A 16828-nucleotide genomic window follows, 5' to 3' on the forward strand; every position below is an offset into this window, starting at 1 on the left:
TTCCCTGCCCCTGTGAACATCCCCAGACCTCGCCCCTTCCTCATCTGTCACATTCGAGCAGAGGAAGCTGTCACTTCCTGTTCCCAGAAGGGGAACCTCAGTCCAGGGCTGGACTTCCAGACCCCACGACTCAGTCTCCCTCCTGGTTTTACTATAAAGTGGGGACCATGGCCCCTGCCACACCCATCTTGCAGGGAGGCTACCTTAAGGTGCTTTGAGGGTGAAGTTGAAGGTCACCAGGTGATGGCACGTGCAATCACAGTGGGGTCCTTGGTGCTGGGCAGTGATAAGCGGGTACAGTGAGAAGTGGAAGTGGGGGCGCCTGACCCTCTGGCTTTGTCCTCAGATGTGAATGAATGTACCTCGGGGAGAAACCCATGCCACAACTCCAGCCACTGCTTCAACCTCGTGGGCACCTATAAGTGCCACTGCCGTCCAGGCTGGAAGCCAGTTCCTGGGGCCCCCAGCAGCCCAAACAACACTGTCTGCGAAGGTTCAGAGCTCAGATGCTATGTTCTTGGAGACCCACACTTAAAACATCTGATCACATATTCAGTGGCACCCACCCAAACCAAACAGAAAGAATGCTGGGGGAGCCCTGCTGTGCCAGGCATTAATTTTTTGGGGCTAAATGTCAAAACATCTGGGGGTCCTGGAGAAGGAGCTGGGGTGCCAAGAGATAAGCTCCCAGGGACTCCAGGCAGCAGCTAATTACTGAGACGAAGATACTTCAGTATTTTCACAACCTGCCTATCTGTATGGGGCCCACCTGCTATGTGTCAGAACTCTGCACACTTCCCGTAAATAACCTCAGCGTCCACCGTTCGATGATGTGCAGTCAGCAGGTGGCATCACCTCCGGGCGTGGGAGGGGGCACTGATATGGGAAAAAGAGGGGCACAGAGAGGAGAGGGGCCTCATCAGGGCTGGGACAGAGCCAGACCCCCTTCTTCGTGTCCCCAGATATGGATGAGTGCAGCTCCGGGCAGCATCAGTGTCACAACTCCACCATCTGTGTCAACAACGTGGGTTCATACACGTGTCGGTGCCGCCAAGGCTGGGTGCCCAAACCCGGATTCCAGGATAAGCAAATGGGTACCATCTCCTGCGAAGGTACCTGTCCTGACCTGACCCCAGACCCCCTCCTACAACAAGCACAGACACTCTCACACCTAATGAACTGCTGTCCTGTCCCCTGCAGAGATCTCCTTCCCCACCTGGACCGCACCCCCTGAAATCAAGAGCCAGGTGAGTGGCCCCAGCAGGGAACAGGAGACAGGAAATCTTCCACCCAGCTCACCCTGTCCACCCATTTTCCCCAAGCTCCCCCATCCAGGATGAGGTTCTCTGACCCCCCTTCTCTCCCCTCTCTCCAGAGTCTCTCTGACTTCTTTGAAAGAGTCCAGAAAATGAGCATAGACTTCAACTCAGCCTTGCCTCAGGAAACCATCCAGGTAAGGGCAGGCCCTGGGGGGGAACCCCAGGACAGTATGGGGTGGCTGGAAGATGCTTCCGTGTGAGTGGAGATGCCCAAGCAGGGGCCTCTGTGTCTGTATGCACAATATACACACACACCATATATATACATTGTACAAACACAGACATACATACACACCCCAAAATGTACACACACACACACACACACACACACACACACACACACACATTTGAGAGGGATATAATGGCAATAGAATGAAGCAGTTGAGAATTTCACCTCTGGAGCCAGGCCTCAAGGTTCAAATACACCCCATCCTACCCGCTGCCACTTCCTGCTGTGTGACCTCAGGCAAGTGACTCCCCCTCTCTGGGCCTGTCTCCTCACTTCATAAATGGTACCTGCTTCATACAGGTGGTGAAAAGGTTTAAATGAACTAATAGAAGTAAGGCTCAAAGAATAGTGCCTGGCACACAGTATAAGCAGTATACGTAAGCTTTGGCATATGTCCTTAGCCTGGTAGAAATATTGAGCCCCTAAAAAATAATAATAATAACTTTTAAAAAGAGAAATATATGAGGAACTTCCCTGGTGGTCCAGTGGGTAACACTCCACACTCCCAATGCAGGGGGCCTGGGTTCCCTGGTTGGGGAACGAGATCCCGCATGCATGCCGCAACTAGTAAGAGTCCTCATGCCCCAACTAAAGATGCCGCATGCCGTACAAAGATCCCATGTGCTGCACCCAAGACCCGGCGCAGCCAAAATAAATAAGTATTAAAAAAGAGAGAGAGAGAGAGAAACATGTGAGCCCCTTGTGTCATTTAAAATTTTCCTGTAGCTACATTTTTAAAATATAAAAGTAGGGCTTCCCTGGTGGCACAGTGTTTGAGTCCACCTGCCGATGCAGGGGACGCGGGTTCGCGCCCCGGTCCGGGAAGATCCCACATGCCGCGGAGCGGCTGCGCCCGTGAGCCATGGCCACTGAGCCTGTGCGTCCGGAGCCTGTGCTCCGCAACGGGAGAGGCCACAACAGGGAGAGGCCCACGTACCGCAAAATAAAAATAAAAAATAATAAGATATAAAAGTAAAGAATAAATTTAAGAGTAAAAGTAAACAAGTGAAATTAATGTGAAAATTGCATATAACCCAATAGATTCAAACTATTACCATTTCAACGTGGAGCCATATTTCAAGCGACACCTGTGGCTCGGGGCAACCGTTCTGGGGCAGGAAAGGGCCTGTGCCTGATAAATGTTAAGCGCTGTCGTTGTTATAATACGTGCACGCAGGCATATACTCAGTCCCCTTACTTGTCTTCTGGCTACTGCAGTGTCTTGAAGATTCCCCTGTGTCTGTCCCCCAGGCAACCCAGGTGGTTCTCCAGTGTGTACCCCAGTTGTGGGGGCGGGGTGAGGGGAGGTGAGATCAGGGTCCTTCAGGCAGCCCCTGTGGTGCAATGACCCAGCAGCTGTCACCCAACACCCACAGTACCTCATCATGTCACTGGATGACCTGTTGAAAACCCCAGGGGACCTGGAGGCCTTGGACCTGTCTTCCAGGCACCACACAGCCACCTACCTGTTCTCAGGCCTCGAACAAATCCTGAGGACCCTGGCCAAAGCCATGTCTAATGGCCCCTTCATCTACCATTCTCCTGGGGACACAGGTGAGACCCCGTCCTGCTCCGCCCCAGCCCCAGGCCCCCCTCATACACCCAGAGCCCCTGATCACTGCCCCCTGTCCCCTCAGAGCTGTCCCTGATGGTCCAGGAGCAGGGGAATGGAAACATCACCGTGGGCCAGAGCCAGGCACGGATGCTGCTGGACTGGGCCGTGGCAGCTGGAGCCGAGAAGTCCGGTAATGGCAGGATCCGGAGTGGGCACCTGAGGGAGAGGGATGGAGAAGCTGGGATATGGCTAGGGGTGAGATTCCGAATATGCAGCAACTGAAAACTGACCCATGGGGAGGGACTCCAGGCATCACAGTGGACTGGTGAGCCTGAATTAGACATCTTAGGAGGGAGGATGGGGCACAGAAGGAAGCAGAGCAGAAGGTAGCCAGCGTGTCTGTCCCCCAGGTCCCACCGTGGTAGGAATCCTCTCCAGCCCGAACATGCAGAAATTGCTGGCCAATGCCTCTTTGGACCTGGACTTGGAGAAGCAAACCGAGCTGAAAGAGATCTACGAAAGTCCTGTCCGCGGTGCCCAGCTCAGGCTTCTTTCAGCCGTCAACTTGGTCTTTCTGAGCAACACGAACACAGATAAACTCAACTCCAAGGTCACCTTCGCCTTCTCCCACCCTGTGAGTCCTTGGGTGGGGAGGGGGGTTCAGCCCTACTGCTCACCCCATGGCCAAGGTCACCGTGGTCCCTCTGCAGCCTTTGTTTCCCCACTTCCACCCACTCTGCTCCTTCCTTACAGGTATCTCAGGGCCTTTGCACTTGCTGTGCCCTCTGCCTGGGACACCTTTCCTCCACATGACTCAGTCCTTTACCTGTCTCCAGTCTTTGTTCAAATGTCACCTCCTTTTCTAGGCCTTCCCTGACCTGCTTATTTTAAATTACAATCTGTAATCACGCCTCACCTTTTCCCTTTGCTCTTTTCTTTCTTTCTTTTGAACTCAGCACCTTCTAACACACTATCTAGTTTACTTATTGAAAATTTATTAGGTTTATTATTTTCTGTCTGTCTCCCCCACTAGTATGTCAGCCCCAGAAGGACAGGGACTTGTGTCTGCCCTGTTTACTCCCGTGTCCCCTGGCCTGACGCACACAGTAGGTGCTCAGTAGATAAAGGCCAAATGAAAAACAGCCCTCTTTGGGTTCAACCCAAGCCCAGTACCCAAGAGTGGGATCCAGGCTAACCTCTACCACCGCCCCTACCTGCTCACAGTGGGAAATGCCCGGGACAAGGCAGGAGCTGATCTGCGCCTTCTGGAGGAGTGACAGCAACAGGAGAGGGTACTGGTCCACCTCGGGCTGCCAGACGCTGGGCAGCGGGAATGGCAGCACCACCTGCCAATGCAATCACCTGAGCAGCTTTGCCATCCTCATGGCCCACTACGATGTGGAGGTGAGCAGACCAGGGGCCATCCGCAAAAGCCCACAGGGGGCACGGTTGGCTTCGGTGAGACAGGCAGCCGGTTCTTGGGGGTACGGTCCACCTGATTCTGTATGGCTGCACAGCCCAGGCGGCCCTACACCACACCTCCCAGCGCCTTCCCTGGGACCCCCCCAGACCTCCACATGACCCAGCAACTAAACAGAGTGGCCTGGCACTGCAGGCCCTGCTCCAGCCGGTGCCCCTCTGACCGCTCACCCCCTAACAAGTTGTTAAATATCCCTAAAAGCTCCTGAGGGAGCACAGCTTTCTGTATGTGGCCTCAGAGGGACCCATAGATACGCTGGGCCATGTGAGTACCTGGAATGGGCCAGGCAGAGGAGGGGAGGCTGGTGGTCCAGGCCCAAGGCCCAAGAAGGACAAAAATGTGGGTTTTGAGGAGCTCATAGGTGTGGCCAGGTGTAGGAGGGGCAAGAGATGAGATAGAGATGAGGGTCAGAGAGATGAGCTCATCAGTGTTGGGAAAGAAGGTTGCAGCCATTGAGGCCTCACTGGGGACGTTCTCAGGAGAGCTGTCTGGGTGTGTAGTGGAGAAGCCCATCCGGAAGAACTAGGGATCCCTGCTGCACCCATGGGGGTGGGGGGGGCGGTATTTAGGATGAGACACAGCAGGTTTACTCAGATGTTGATGGCAGAAGAGGTGGGGGGGAGATGAGCCACTGATCAGAGTCCTACAGGCCAGGTCCCAGGTGCCTGCTGGTGGTGGGGCCCACAAGGAGGGCAGGAAGGCCTCAGAGCACTAATCGAGTCCCGCCCACCCCGTCCTGCATCCAGGACTGGAAGCTGGCCCTGATCACCAAGGTGGGACTGGCTTTGTCGCTGGTCTGCCTGCTGCTGTGCATTCTCACCTTCCTGCTGGTGCGGCCCATCCAGGGCTCGCGCACCACGGTGCACCTGCACCTCTGCATCTGCCTCTTCGTGGGCTCTACCATCTTCCTGGCGGGCATCGAGAACGAAGGCGGCCAGGTGAGGCCCCGCCCCGTGGAAGGCCCCACTCTCGCCTGAGCGCTAGACCTACCTGCGAGGGCCCTGAGTGGAATAGCCCCGCCCACTCCCAGCTGGGTCCGGTGGTCGGGCCCGAGAAGCCCAGGGCCCCGCCCATTCGCCCGCTTTAAACCCCGCACGGCCACGCCCTGACTCCGCCTGCCATCCGGCGTCGGGCCCGCCCATCGCTGACGTCACCTGTCCCTCCGCCCCGCCCCCGCCCCGCAGGTTGGGCTGCGCTGCCGCCTGGTGGCCGCGATGCTGCACTACTGCTTCCTGGCCGCCTTCTGCTGGATGAGCCTCGAGGGCGTGGAGCTCTACTTCCTCGTGGTGCGCGTGTTCCAAGGCCAAGGCCTGAGAAAGCGCTGGCTGTGCCTGATCGGCTACGGCGTGCCGCTGTTCATCGTGGCCGTCTCGGCAGCCATCAAGAGCCAGGGCTACGGCCGCCCCCAGTAGTGAGTGCGAGGTGGTGGGAGAGGGCCAGGGCGTGGAGGCTGCACCCAAACACAGTGCCCCTGCTCGCCTGTGACCCCGCCCTCTGGGCTTACTGGGTGCTGACCAGACCCCTCCCTTCTCGCCCAGCTGCTGGTTGGACCACGCCAACGGCTTCCTCTGGAGCTTCCTGGGACCTGTGACCTTCATCGTTTTGGTAACTGCCTCACTCCCCACCCCACACCTGTGGAAACCTGAGGTGCTTGGCTCCACACTGAGCCGGCTCCACCGGCTTTCTCCCTGTGAGCTCCAAGGACACCCCCTAATCCGAATTCTGTGCTCCCCACCCAGTGCAATGCTGTCATCTTCGTGATTACTGTCTGGAAGCTCACTCAGAAGTTTTCTGAAATCAACCCAGACATAAAGAAACTAAAGAAGGCCAGGTGAGAGCAGGGGCAGGGAGGGGGCCTGGCAGGAGTGGGTGTGTGAGGCGAGGGCCTTACGCGGCAACTGCCCGCCTCCCCACAGGGTGCTGACCATCACCGCCATCGCCCAGCTCTTTGTGTTGGGCTGCACCTGGGTCTTCGGCCTGTTCCTCTTCGACCAGCGCAGCTGGGTGCTGTGCTACGTCTTCAGCGTCCTCAACAGCCTGCAGGGCCTCCTCCTCTTTGTGCTGCACTGCCTCCTCAACAAGAAGGCGGGCTGCAGGCCGGGCTGCGGGCGGGGCTGGGACCCTCGTCCCGGGGCCCCTCCTCCCCTGACCTGGCACCCTGTGCCCCACAGGTGAGGGAGGAGTACCGGAGGTGGGCCTGCATGGTCACCGGGAACAAGTACTCCGAGTTCGCCACATCCACCTATGGGTCTGGCTCCAGCCAGAGTCAGACTCAGGTAAGGGCTGAGCCTGGAGCGGGGGTGCAGGCCATAAGGCACCTGGGCCTGGGGTCAGTTCTCACGGGGCTCCTTTCTCTCCAGGCCCTCAGGCCCTCAGAGTCTGGCATGTGAAGGCGCCGTCCTGGCCGGGCCAGCGGCTCCCGTGGCCTCCGCAGCTCCTGCACATGCTGAAGACCTCCTCTCCTCTCCCACTGCTCTGCTCCCTCCTGCCCTGGTCCCCATACGCACCATGGAGAGGAGGGTGACAACTGCCACCTGGCACCGTACTCCAGAATACCCAGCCAGGGTGGAGAGCCGGACCTACTGGGCCTGCTTCTGGCTGCCTCTCAGCTCCACCCTAGCCAGGACCCAGGGCAGGGGCAGAAGCTGGCCCAGGACTGCAGCCCTTTGCCCTGGCACACAAGGCCCAGACAGACTGAGGGCTCCTGTGCCCAGCCTGGCCCTCCCCGCTCATCTGTCTTTGCTACAGAACAAGAGGCCAGGGTGCTGGGGCTCAGCACCGGTTAAGCTAAGACTGAGGTCAGCGGTGGGAGAAGGGCAGGGCCGAAGGCTCATGGTACAGAGGCCCATCTGCCCCCAGGGCAGAGGGTTCTCACTGATGTGAAGGCTGTGGATACTGTGTAATGTTTTTTATCTGTATAAAGCTTTCAGTGTTGACACTTAAAATTAAATATCACGTTGACATAGAAAGTGGCATTTCTTCCTGGCTAAGGGCTCGGAGACCAGGCCCATGGTTTTCCACCAAGTGCCGAGAGCTGACAGAAACAGACAGGGTGGGAGCCAGGCTTCCATAATAAAAATTTATTCTTACACAAATCTACAGCTTTTAAACAGTAAAAAGAAAGGCCCACTGTCACCTAGGAAGAGGACTTGAAGCAACATGTGGGAAGCAGGGAGGCTCCAGGACATCCGGGCACATGGTTACCGGCTCTGCTCAACTGTAGGACACACACAGGGAAGGTCAGTGAGGAGGGGGCGGGGGGAAGAAAGGGCCCCACCGCCGTGGCCCCCCAGCCCCGTCTGAGCCACTTACTGTATGTGGAGATGTCTATTTCTTCTGGAAGCTCTGCCACATTCACTTCAAACCGGTCCTGGACATCATTGAGGATTTTGGCATCATTCTCATCAGACACGAAAGTAATGGCCAGGCCTTTGGTACCAAAGCGACCCGCACGGGCCACCTGCAGGGAGACAGGAGCAGGGGTCAGGCCACAAGACACAAGCTGGGGATCTGAGAACAAGCAGGGAGAGGTCCTCATCCAACACCAATCCTGGGAAGGGGGCACCAGGGAGGGAACACCTCTGGGGGGCCACTCACGCGGTGGAGGTAGGTGTCTGAGTCCTCGGGCATGTCATAATTGAAGACAATGTTGACACGCTCAATGTCCATTCCTCGGCCAAACAGATTGGTGGCCACCAGGATCCGCCGCTGGAAGTCCTTAAACTGCTGATAACGTGACAGGCTGGGCGCAGGAGGAACAAGGGGCGGCCATCAGATACAGGGATCCTGGGCGGCGTTCCCCTCCAAGGGGCCTGCCTGGGGCTCTGAGGGCGGCATGCACTCACCGCTCCTCCTGGGCCATGCCCCTGTGGATGGCAATGGCTGGGAAGTTCTGCTCCACGAGGAGCTGGGCCAAGGCCATGCAGCGCTGCACCGACTTCACAAATATCACCACCTGTGAGGGAGGGGGCGGCAGTCAGGGCCAGAATCCCTCCCAAAGGCTTAGAGCCCCAGGACAGGCCCCAGGAGTGCGGAAGCATCACCTGGTTAAACTCCAACACATCCAGGAGGTCAAAGAGCTTGCGGTTCTTCTCACTGTCCTTAAGTTTGACGTAGTACTGCTGCAGCCCATGCAGCGTGAGCTTGGTTTCGTCGTCCACAAACACCTCCATGGGCTGTGCCGGAAGGAGAGGAGGAAGGGGCAGGCAGGGCTTACTTCTGGGCATCCTGCCTGCCGAGAACTTTCCAGGAGCGACTCCTTTGCTGCAATGCTTCCAGAGAGCCTGCTGTACCCCAGTAAATACTCCTCTCTCAGCAGCTGCATCTAAGGTCTGGTCTGGCTCTAGTGTAAACCAAGCTCTCAGCTCCCAGTGTGACAAGCGAGGAAGAGAACTCCGCTGCCTCCCAGCATTCGTGTGCCGTGAGGGCAGTGTGGGAGTGGGGGAGCAGCAAGGGCCTGGACTCTAGGAGGCCAAAGCTACTGCACCGAGGTCTCGGCCTCTACTCACGTCTTGCATGAACTTCCTGCAGACGGGCCGGATCTCCTTGCTCAGGGTGGCGCTGAACATCATGCACTGCTTCTCGTGGGGTGTCAGGCGGAAGATCTCCTGCACGTCCCGCCGCATGTCTGGGTGGGGAGGGCAAGAAACAGGTGGGCGTGAGCGCCTGCCAGACCACGACCCCCACCCGAGACCAGATCCAGCCCCTCCCAACCTGTGCCAGGGAGCCGTTGGCACCATGACGAGGGCGGTGTGAGCGAGGACTGGCTGGAGGGGAGAGTCCCAGGTGCCTGAAGGCCCGGACTCGGGGTGAGCACAGGCGCGGGAGGAGCGGCAATCCACTTACACGCTGCCAGAGCGGAGCAGCCGTGCCAGCGCGCCTCGAGCCACGCTTCAGGGAGGGGAGCCTGAGGCAGAGACAGCCGCTGGGGTGAGAGCTGCAGCCGCCTCCCAGGACACAAGCCCCATCTCCCACCGGCCCTGTCAGGGCTCACTGAGGGCAGGCAGGGGCCTAGAACTAACCCAACAGGCAGCGAGGCCACGGTACTCTGAGGGCTAACGTGGACATATGCCTGGACACGGCTCATGTGGGGTGCCATGGTCCCACTCAAGCTTCAGCTCAGAAGCAGCAGGTCACTCTGCCGACACCAGAACTCGCCCTAAAATCGCTTACAGGAGACCTGAGTGCTGGCCACCCACGGGATCCCACTTCAGGGAAACCTCCGGCCTGCCCTGTCAGGACCCGCCTAGTTCTGACATCTGGGGGGCTGCGAGGGCGAGGAGGGTGCGGCTGCGTGGGCCTCCACAGCCCCCAGACCCAGCGAGGACACTCACCCAACTGCTCCAGCATCTTGTCGCACTCGTCCAACACGAAGTGCTTCACATTCTTCAGGTTGAGGCTCCTATTCCGCACAAGCGCCAGGATCCGGCCCGGCGTCCCCACCACGACATGGGGACAGTTCTTCTTCAACACCTCCTCGTCCTTCTTGATGGACAGGCCCCCGAAGAACACAGACACCTATGCAGGCGGAAAGCTCCTTTCACCATCTGGCGGCCGAAAGCTCACCCCCCCACTCCGTGCCTACGGCCACTCAGCTAACAGCCCGCCAGCAGCCCCCCAGCAGGCCTGGTGCCTGGAGACAGTGGAGGCCTGAGTCTGGCCCCAGCTTCACCGAAAAGCAGCCCCAGGGCTGGGACCGGCACAGGCCTCTGGGGGCCATGCATAATTCATCAAGCTTTTAAGGAGCAGAAACCACCACAAACCTCAAAGGCAGCCGCTGCAGCCAAGCCTGGTTAATGCTGGCTGGGCTACAGCCGAGGCCAGCAAGGCTGCAGAGGACCACATGGCACCCAACCTGGCCTGAGGGGCTCACCTTGACGCTGGGCATGTATTTGGAGAAGCGCTCATACTCCTTGCTGATCTGGAAGGCCAGCTCTCGAGTGTGGCACATAACCAGGACCGTCACCTGTGGGGCCGGTCAGGGAGAGACACTCAAGACAGTCCCCTAAGTCCTCCCCCGGCCAGAGCCCACGCCGGTGCTCATCCCTTGGCGGCCCCCAGCCCTTGGGCCATTGGAAGGCGCAGTCCAGATGCCTCCATCTTCTCACAGCCCGCTCATTCTCTGTGTCTTCTCACAGCTACGCAGCTGTGACTCCCTACGCCAGGTCCTGCACTGAGGCCTCAGTAAGAGTTAGATCCAGCCTAGCTGGTGACACGCCCCATGCTAACAGCTTCCTGAGCCTGCCCTCGGGCTGGCCTGTGACCACCAAGGGGAAGGCTGCCCCTGCCTCTTGGCCCACAACACCAAGCACTGAGACCACACCATGGCCTTGAACAAAATCCTCCTCTCCTTGACCATCCAGCCTAAGGTGGGTAACAAGGGCTCATGCACCTATACGCAGCCCAAGGATGTGTGCCCCAGCATGTCAAGAATGAACACCAGCATGCACCTCAATTATCCCCCAAAACAGGGGACTACAATGTTCACGACATGAGAAGTACAGCTATGGCCTGTCAGCAATAACAACAGGAACAAAACCGTATTCAGTGTAAGCCCACCTTCGTAAGCGTGTACGATCTAGAAGAGCACATATGGAACGAGCAGCCGTCTTGCTGGATGGCCAAATTGTGGGCACTTTTTAGTTTTTTCTCTTGGCTTGTCGTCTTTGGGGCGATTTTGTTACAACTGAGTACTGTGTTTAATTTTAAAAGTCCAGAAAGAGGATGCAGGAACAGGGATTTTTAAAAAGAGGAGCCATGACTCCTGCTGCCTCAGGTAGCTTGGGCCTAGGAAGGAGGGTTCCCACCCACCTGTCCGTTGACGGGCTCAATCTGCTGCAGGGTGGCCAACACAAAAACCGCTGTCTTGCCCATCCCTGACTTGGCCTGGCACAGGATGTCCATGCCCAGGATGGCTTGTGGAATACACTCGTGCTGGACTGAGGGGGAGAGAGCATATGAGCTATCAGAAACCAGATGTTCCCTCTGTGCAGGCCCCTCACCGGGTGGCTGAGGGGACCACACTGAGGCGGTCAGAGGCAGGCCTCGGCGGGAAGGACCAGGGAGGCATACCCTCGGATGGATGCTCGAAGCCACAGTCCACTATGGCCCTCAGGAGCTCAGGCTTCAGCAGAAAGTCCCGGAAGCCAGAGCTGTGGATGGAAACGTAAGAACCCTTGACATCTTTCTTGGGAGCAGTTGGAGCGCTCTCTGGAGGAGCCTGGGGCTCTTCATCTTCCTCATAATCCAGAAGCTCGTTTTCCACATCCTGTTCCGCCATGGTGCTGAGAACAGAGGAGGGAGGGAAGGGCTCAGGGAAGCAACTAAGGTGACTGATGCATGCAGGTAAACCCACCCAGCGTGGGAGAAGAGGGAGATGGCTGCACAGAAGCTGCAGGCTGTTGACACAGGTCCGAGAGGGGCGAGGTGCTGGCGTCAGCTCTTGTGAGCTGGCACAGAAAGCCACCCAGCCACTGAAGTCAAGACCGGACATCGTTCTCCGATCCCTCTTTAGCTCACGCCCGACACTGACAACAACAGCAGGTCCCACCACTCCATGTGTGCAGCACCTCCCAGCTTCTGCCTGTTGTGGCCACATCTCCACCATGCCCCGCCAAGCCACCTCACCTCTCCCTGCGCCCTGCCAGCGACGCCCACACGTGCACCCACACCCTCCGCCTCCAAGGGCTTCCCACTGCTCTAAGCGAACCCCCAGTTCCTCTCCGCCCGCAACCCTCCCCACTGGCCCCTGCCCACCTCACTCCACGCCACCCCTTTCAAACCACCCCCAGCTTTATCGGGCTGCTGATACTCATCGAGCCCCTACTCCAGCTCAGGCCGCCCACCCCCACCCCTGGGAACGCACTGCTGCACTGCTTCCAGGTCTCTGCACAAATGCCTCCTTCTCAGCATCAAGGTCAAGGCCTCAGACCAGCTAGCTTCAAGGAGTCCCCTCCCCTTCACTCCCCAAGGACCCCACCCCCACCCCGCTTTCCCACTCCCGACCTGGATATGTGGCTGCCAGGATGCTGGAGAGACAGGAGCTTGTGAGGAAGCAGTGTCTGCCCAGGCCCAGCTACTCCTGCTATTTGTGGTCTGCACAGGGGAACAATTAAGTGCTCTCATGGAAAGACCTCCCGTTGGGCCCAGAGCCAATAAGAATACAGCTGAGATGGTAAATGGAATTAATACAAAGCACGCTCACCGCCTGGCTTCGTTTAATCCAATACATACAGAGCGCCTACTGGGTGCAGGCTGCAAGGGACCCAAACATGAAAATACTGCCTTACTCCTCCCTGCTGCAACCCAGCCTCCAGACTAGGGGCTGGAAGTACTAAAGCAGTCCCTCTTCTTCCTGAGCTGGATGCTGAGCGTCCCGGGCCCAATTTCTGGCCCTTCTGCCACTCATTCTCTGTGACCATCAGCCCCGGCGCTTTAACCACCTCTGTGCAGCCTCCCAAACTGTGTCTCTACGGAGACACAGACTCCATACTCAGTTACCTAGCTGCCTCTTTCACCTCTCCCCCTGGGAATTGAGGCCTGTTTCCCCCATCTCAAAAAAGGCAATTCCATTCTCTGAACTGTTGTCTTTTCTCTCTCTCTCCCTGTTCTATCAGCCAACAAATCCCGCCAGGTCAATCAGACCACTTCTCAGCCCTGCTGCCTTGCCAGTCTCAGGCTGCCATCTTTCTTTTTAGATTAGAATAGCTTTATGGAGATATTCACATGCCATACAAGGCACCAGTCAAAAGGTACAGTTCGATGGTTTCTCGTACAGTCGTAGAGATGCGCAATCCCTGCCACTATCAGCTTTAGCACCCATTTCCTCACAACGACGACATCCTTTAGCCACCATCCTGTGCCACCAACTCCCCTTGGCAACCACTAATCTATTTCCTTCTTAGGAATTTGCCTATTTTGGACACTTCATGTAATGGAATTATACAACACGTGATGGTTTGACTTCTCTCGCTCACACGTTTTCAAGATTCGTCTGCGTTGTAGCCGTGTATCAGCACATAACTCCTTTTCGTGGTTGGATGGTATTCCTTTGTACTGCGATACCAGTTATTTTACCCACTGTCAGCTGATGGACATTTGGGCACCATCATCTCTTGCCTGGATTATGCCAATAGCCTCCTTGTTGGTCGGTCTCCCTGCTTTCCATCCCCGACTCCCCCTTCCACGCCCCTCAGCAGCTGGAGGGAGCTTATAAAAGCTAAGTCAGAAAACGTCACTCCTCTGCTCAAAACCCTCTACAGGTTCACGCTGCGTTCAGAATAAAACAGTCCTCACCACAGCCTACCAAGCCCCACACAACCTGACTCCCTTTACACTCAGACCTTATCTCCCCCATCACCCTCACTCACTGGCCTTGCTGCTGCGCCTCAAACATGCCTCAGCGCCTTTGCACTTGCTGTTCCCACTTCTTTCAGACCTCTGTTGCTCCAAAAAGGCCCGTTGGCCCGACTAAAAAAGAACCCCCTCCAGTCACGTCAGTCCAGCACCTAGTCCAGGGCCTGACATACATTGTGTAAGCACTCAACAGCAATGGCTGAAGCAATGGATTTAGAATCAGGGCCTCAAAGCAGAGTTTAGGGGCTAACGTTAAGCATGTATCCTTATCTGATTCTTGAAAGAAGCAATCTGATACCAACACTGGCAAAGACAGGAAGGAGTCAGTCCCCAGGCATCAGAGAGAAGAACAGGAGCCAGCAAAGGCCAGTCCAGAAACCACCAGACCCTTTCAGGGAATGGAAAGCACTGGCTGCTTGAAGTAGAGGCAGAAGACAGAGCTGGAAGAGCTGGTTAAGCCCAGGGCATTCATACTTAATTTGCTAAACAATAAAGAATCGCTGACTAAGCTTTTGAGTTGTGACTCAATCAGGATTTGCCCAAGAACAAGTGACTCCAGAGAAGATGGAGTCGGGTAAGAGACCAGCAGCAAGGAAAACCAGACACCCAATTAACTACAGTGGTGGCATTGTTAAGTAGGGGAAAAGATGGTGGAACACCCTACAGGGTGGGACCACCCCCTGGGAGAAGCTCAGACAGAAAAGAGCCAGAGTCATCTACTCTGGGCTTCAAATCTGGGAGTAGATGGTGTATTAAAAAAAAAAAAAAATTAGGAATTCAAACAAAGTCTTTTTGTTTTGATGGGGAGACAAATTTGCGGACAGACTAAGTTTGATATACAAAATTTTCTAGACTAAGTGACTAGACAGGATCTAAAGCTCAAAACAAATTAGATCAGGAAAGGATCTGGCGGTGTTTGTTCCACCCAGAGAGGGTGGCCGAGACAGCTGAGGCCCCAAGAGTTGATGAACTTGAATGCTGACACCAGAATAATTAACAACTCTGACTCGCACGCGTACCCTTTCACCCTGAAGTGCTCCCAGCGAGAATTTCTACCTAAGAGTTTGTTCCTTACTGAACATCTTTTTTGCCCGAAATCTCTGGAACCACGAATCCACCCCCTAAACGCGAGAGTGGGGGAGGGGAGAGTCTCTCGAACTCGGAGAAGACCGTCAGGTCTACAAGCTCCGGCTTCTCCCACCGCGGCCCCACACCCCGGCGTCGCCCCCTGACGCCCTCCCCGAATCGCATCGGGGCTCCTCGAACAGGCAGACCTCCCCCAGAATCGGGCTCAGCCCGCGGGCCGCCATGACAGCCTCTGCCAGAAGCGGTCTCCACACCCAGCGCGCCAAAGGCCGGCCCGCCCCTTGCGCGTGCGTCCCAGCACCCAACGGCCGCCAACGCGCGCGCCGGACACCAAAGCCGCCCCGCCTCCCCTCGTCTCGCGCCCAGTCTTCGTCCTTCCCTCAACCCCTGACGTCTCCCATCGCCCGCTCACCCGCAGGTCCGACGTCTCCACACCGCGGGCCCGCACCTGGGCCCGCCGCTCACCTGATTCCTCGTTCACCTCCGCGTGCTGCGAGGACCGCCACCCGACTCCTGTTACCGGTCGCGCTCCTTGACACAAGCTATCGCGTTTCCTGTCTCGTGGGTCCGACTGCGGCTCGGCTCACTGGACCGCTCGCTTTTCATTCAAAAGAGACGGAAGCGATGATTGGATCCTGCGGGAGACGTCTGGAAGCTATTGGTGGAGAGTGGAAAGAGGGCGTGTCTCATGCCTCGGATTCATTGGTCAACCTGAAAGTTGGCGCCCGAGTGGGCTGATTGAGGCGGGCGTCTGCCAGCGCGCTGTCTTGTAATCGAGGTTGTGACCTCGGTAGGTGCCGCCATATTTTGTACGGGCAACTGAAGCCTGGATGTGGGCCCGGGGTGAGCGTCTCGCCCTTATGAAATATGGCTTCTACGCTTTGCTCAGAACTTGGTGTTCGAAGTGGATGTCCATCCGCGATCTCCTGGTCCCGCAGAGTGGAGGCTCTGAAAGGGTTCTGAGAAAGCTTGGGAGCTTGGAATGACTCCAGCGTGGAGAGGACATTTAGCACCAGCAGTGGGAAAGGGGCCCCTCAGGGCGTGGGAGTGAGAGAAATGGTCCTAGGACACAATTCCCGTTTGCTGAGAGTCATTTCCTGGGTCAGACACTGTGCCAGTGACCATGCAGGTTCAGGCCAAAAAACCAAAACCAGATGTTTTCGTCATAAAACTTTTTTGTTGTTGTTAATTTTACTTTTCCTTGTATTAAATTTCCCCAACCTTTTTCTCCCCGCCCACCCAGTACTTTACTGAGTTGAGCTAAAGTGTATTGTAAAAGGAACGGGTCCATGAGTTTTGATGATTGATACCCGAGTGACAATTGCCTGGTGAAGATATGGAACATTTCCGTCACCCCAGAAAGTTCTGTTGTGTCCCTCTGAAGTCAACCACACCCCTTTCCTCCTGCCCCCACCAGGCAACCGGTATTTCTATCACTATAGTTTTGTCTGTCCTTGAATTTCATATAAATGGAATCATGCAGTAGATTGTCTTTTGTGTCTGGCTTCTTTTGCTCAACAAAATGTTTTGAGATTTTCCACATCGCTGCACATAGCAATATTCCTTCTTTTTCATTCCTGAGTAGTATTCCACTGTGTGGCTATACCAATATAGCTGGTATAGTTTCTCCACTCACCTATAGATGGACATTTGTTTTTTCCCAGTGTTTGGCCATTATTAATAAAGCTTGTACAAGTATTTTTGTGAACACAAATTTACTTCTCTAGGGGAAATACCTAGGAATGGAATGGTGGGTGGAAGATCATGTGGGTGTTCAGCTTCAGTAGATCTTGACAGTTTTCCTG

General features: G+C 56.3%; 2 protein-coding genes across 7 annotated transcripts in view; one reads left to right on the forward strand and one right to left on the reverse strand.

Annotated features, from left to right (window-relative positions):
• The window catches only part of ADGRE5 (adhesion G protein-coupled receptor E5), a 132335-nt gene extending 124790 nt beyond the window's left edge, over positions 1 to 7545 (forward strand). For 3 of the 5 annotated variants that reach the window (XM_060297061.2, XM_030879842.3, XM_070045315.1), the window contains 15 exons: positions 347 to 493; positions 963 to 1112; positions 1201 to 1247; positions 1376 to 1453; positions 2925 to 3102; positions 3186 to 3293; positions 3514 to 3737; positions 4328 to 4507; positions 5330 to 5521; positions 5768 to 5994; positions 6122 to 6188; positions 6323 to 6414; positions 6500 to 6668; positions 6755 to 6859; positions 6944 to 7545. In XM_060297061.2, the coding sequence (XP_060153044.1) occupies positions 347 to 493; positions 963 to 1112; positions 1201 to 1247; positions 1376 to 1453; positions 2925 to 3102; positions 3186 to 3293; positions 3514 to 3737; positions 4328 to 4507; positions 5330 to 5521; positions 5768 to 5994; positions 6122 to 6188; positions 6323 to 6414; positions 6500 to 6668; positions 6755 to 6859; positions 6944 to 6973 (1994 nt within the window). In that variant the 3' untranslated portion in view covers positions 6974 to 7545. The remainder of the gene's footprint in view (positions 1 to 346; positions 494 to 962; positions 1113 to 1200; positions 1248 to 1375; positions 1454 to 2924; positions 3103 to 3185; positions 3294 to 3513; positions 3738 to 4327; positions 4508 to 5329; positions 5522 to 5767; positions 5995 to 6121; positions 6189 to 6322; positions 6415 to 6499; positions 6669 to 6754; positions 6860 to 6943) is intronic. The other 2 variants (XM_030879844.3, XM_030879845.3) reach the window with 1 other exon arrangement.
• A 103-nt stretch (positions 7546 to 7648) lies between these two features.
• Positions 7649 to 15607, reverse strand: DDX39A (DExD-box helicase 39A). Of its 2 annotated transcripts, none has more exons than XM_030879847.2 (11): positions 15489 to 15607; positions 11655 to 11866; positions 11394 to 11521; positions 10456 to 10548; positions 9917 to 10100; positions 9092 to 9210; positions 8627 to 8758; positions 8429 to 8538; positions 8181 to 8325; positions 7896 to 8043; positions 7649 to 7800 (listed from the first exon to the last, which is right to left on the reverse strand). In XM_030879847.2, the coding sequence occupies exons 2-11, from the start codon at positions 11860 to 11862 to the stop codon at positions 7784 to 7786; spliced, it is 1284 nt and encodes a 427-aa protein (XP_030735707.1). In that variant the 5' UTR covers positions 11863 to 11866; positions 15489 to 15607; the 3' UTR covers positions 7649 to 7783. The 2 variants fall into 2 exon arrangements, with proteins under 2 accessions (XP_030735707.1, XP_030735706.1); XM_030879846.2 differs by having other exon boundaries at positions 15436 to 15555.
• Between the last annotated feature and the right edge of the window lie 1221 nt (positions 15608 to 16828).

Source organism: Globicephala melas, chromosome 3, assembly GCF_963455315.2.
Source record: "Globicephala melas chromosome 3, mGloMel1.2, whole genome shotgun sequence".
Taxonomy (NCBI): Eukaryota; Metazoa; Chordata; class Mammalia; order Artiodactyla; family Delphinidae; genus Globicephala; species Globicephala melas.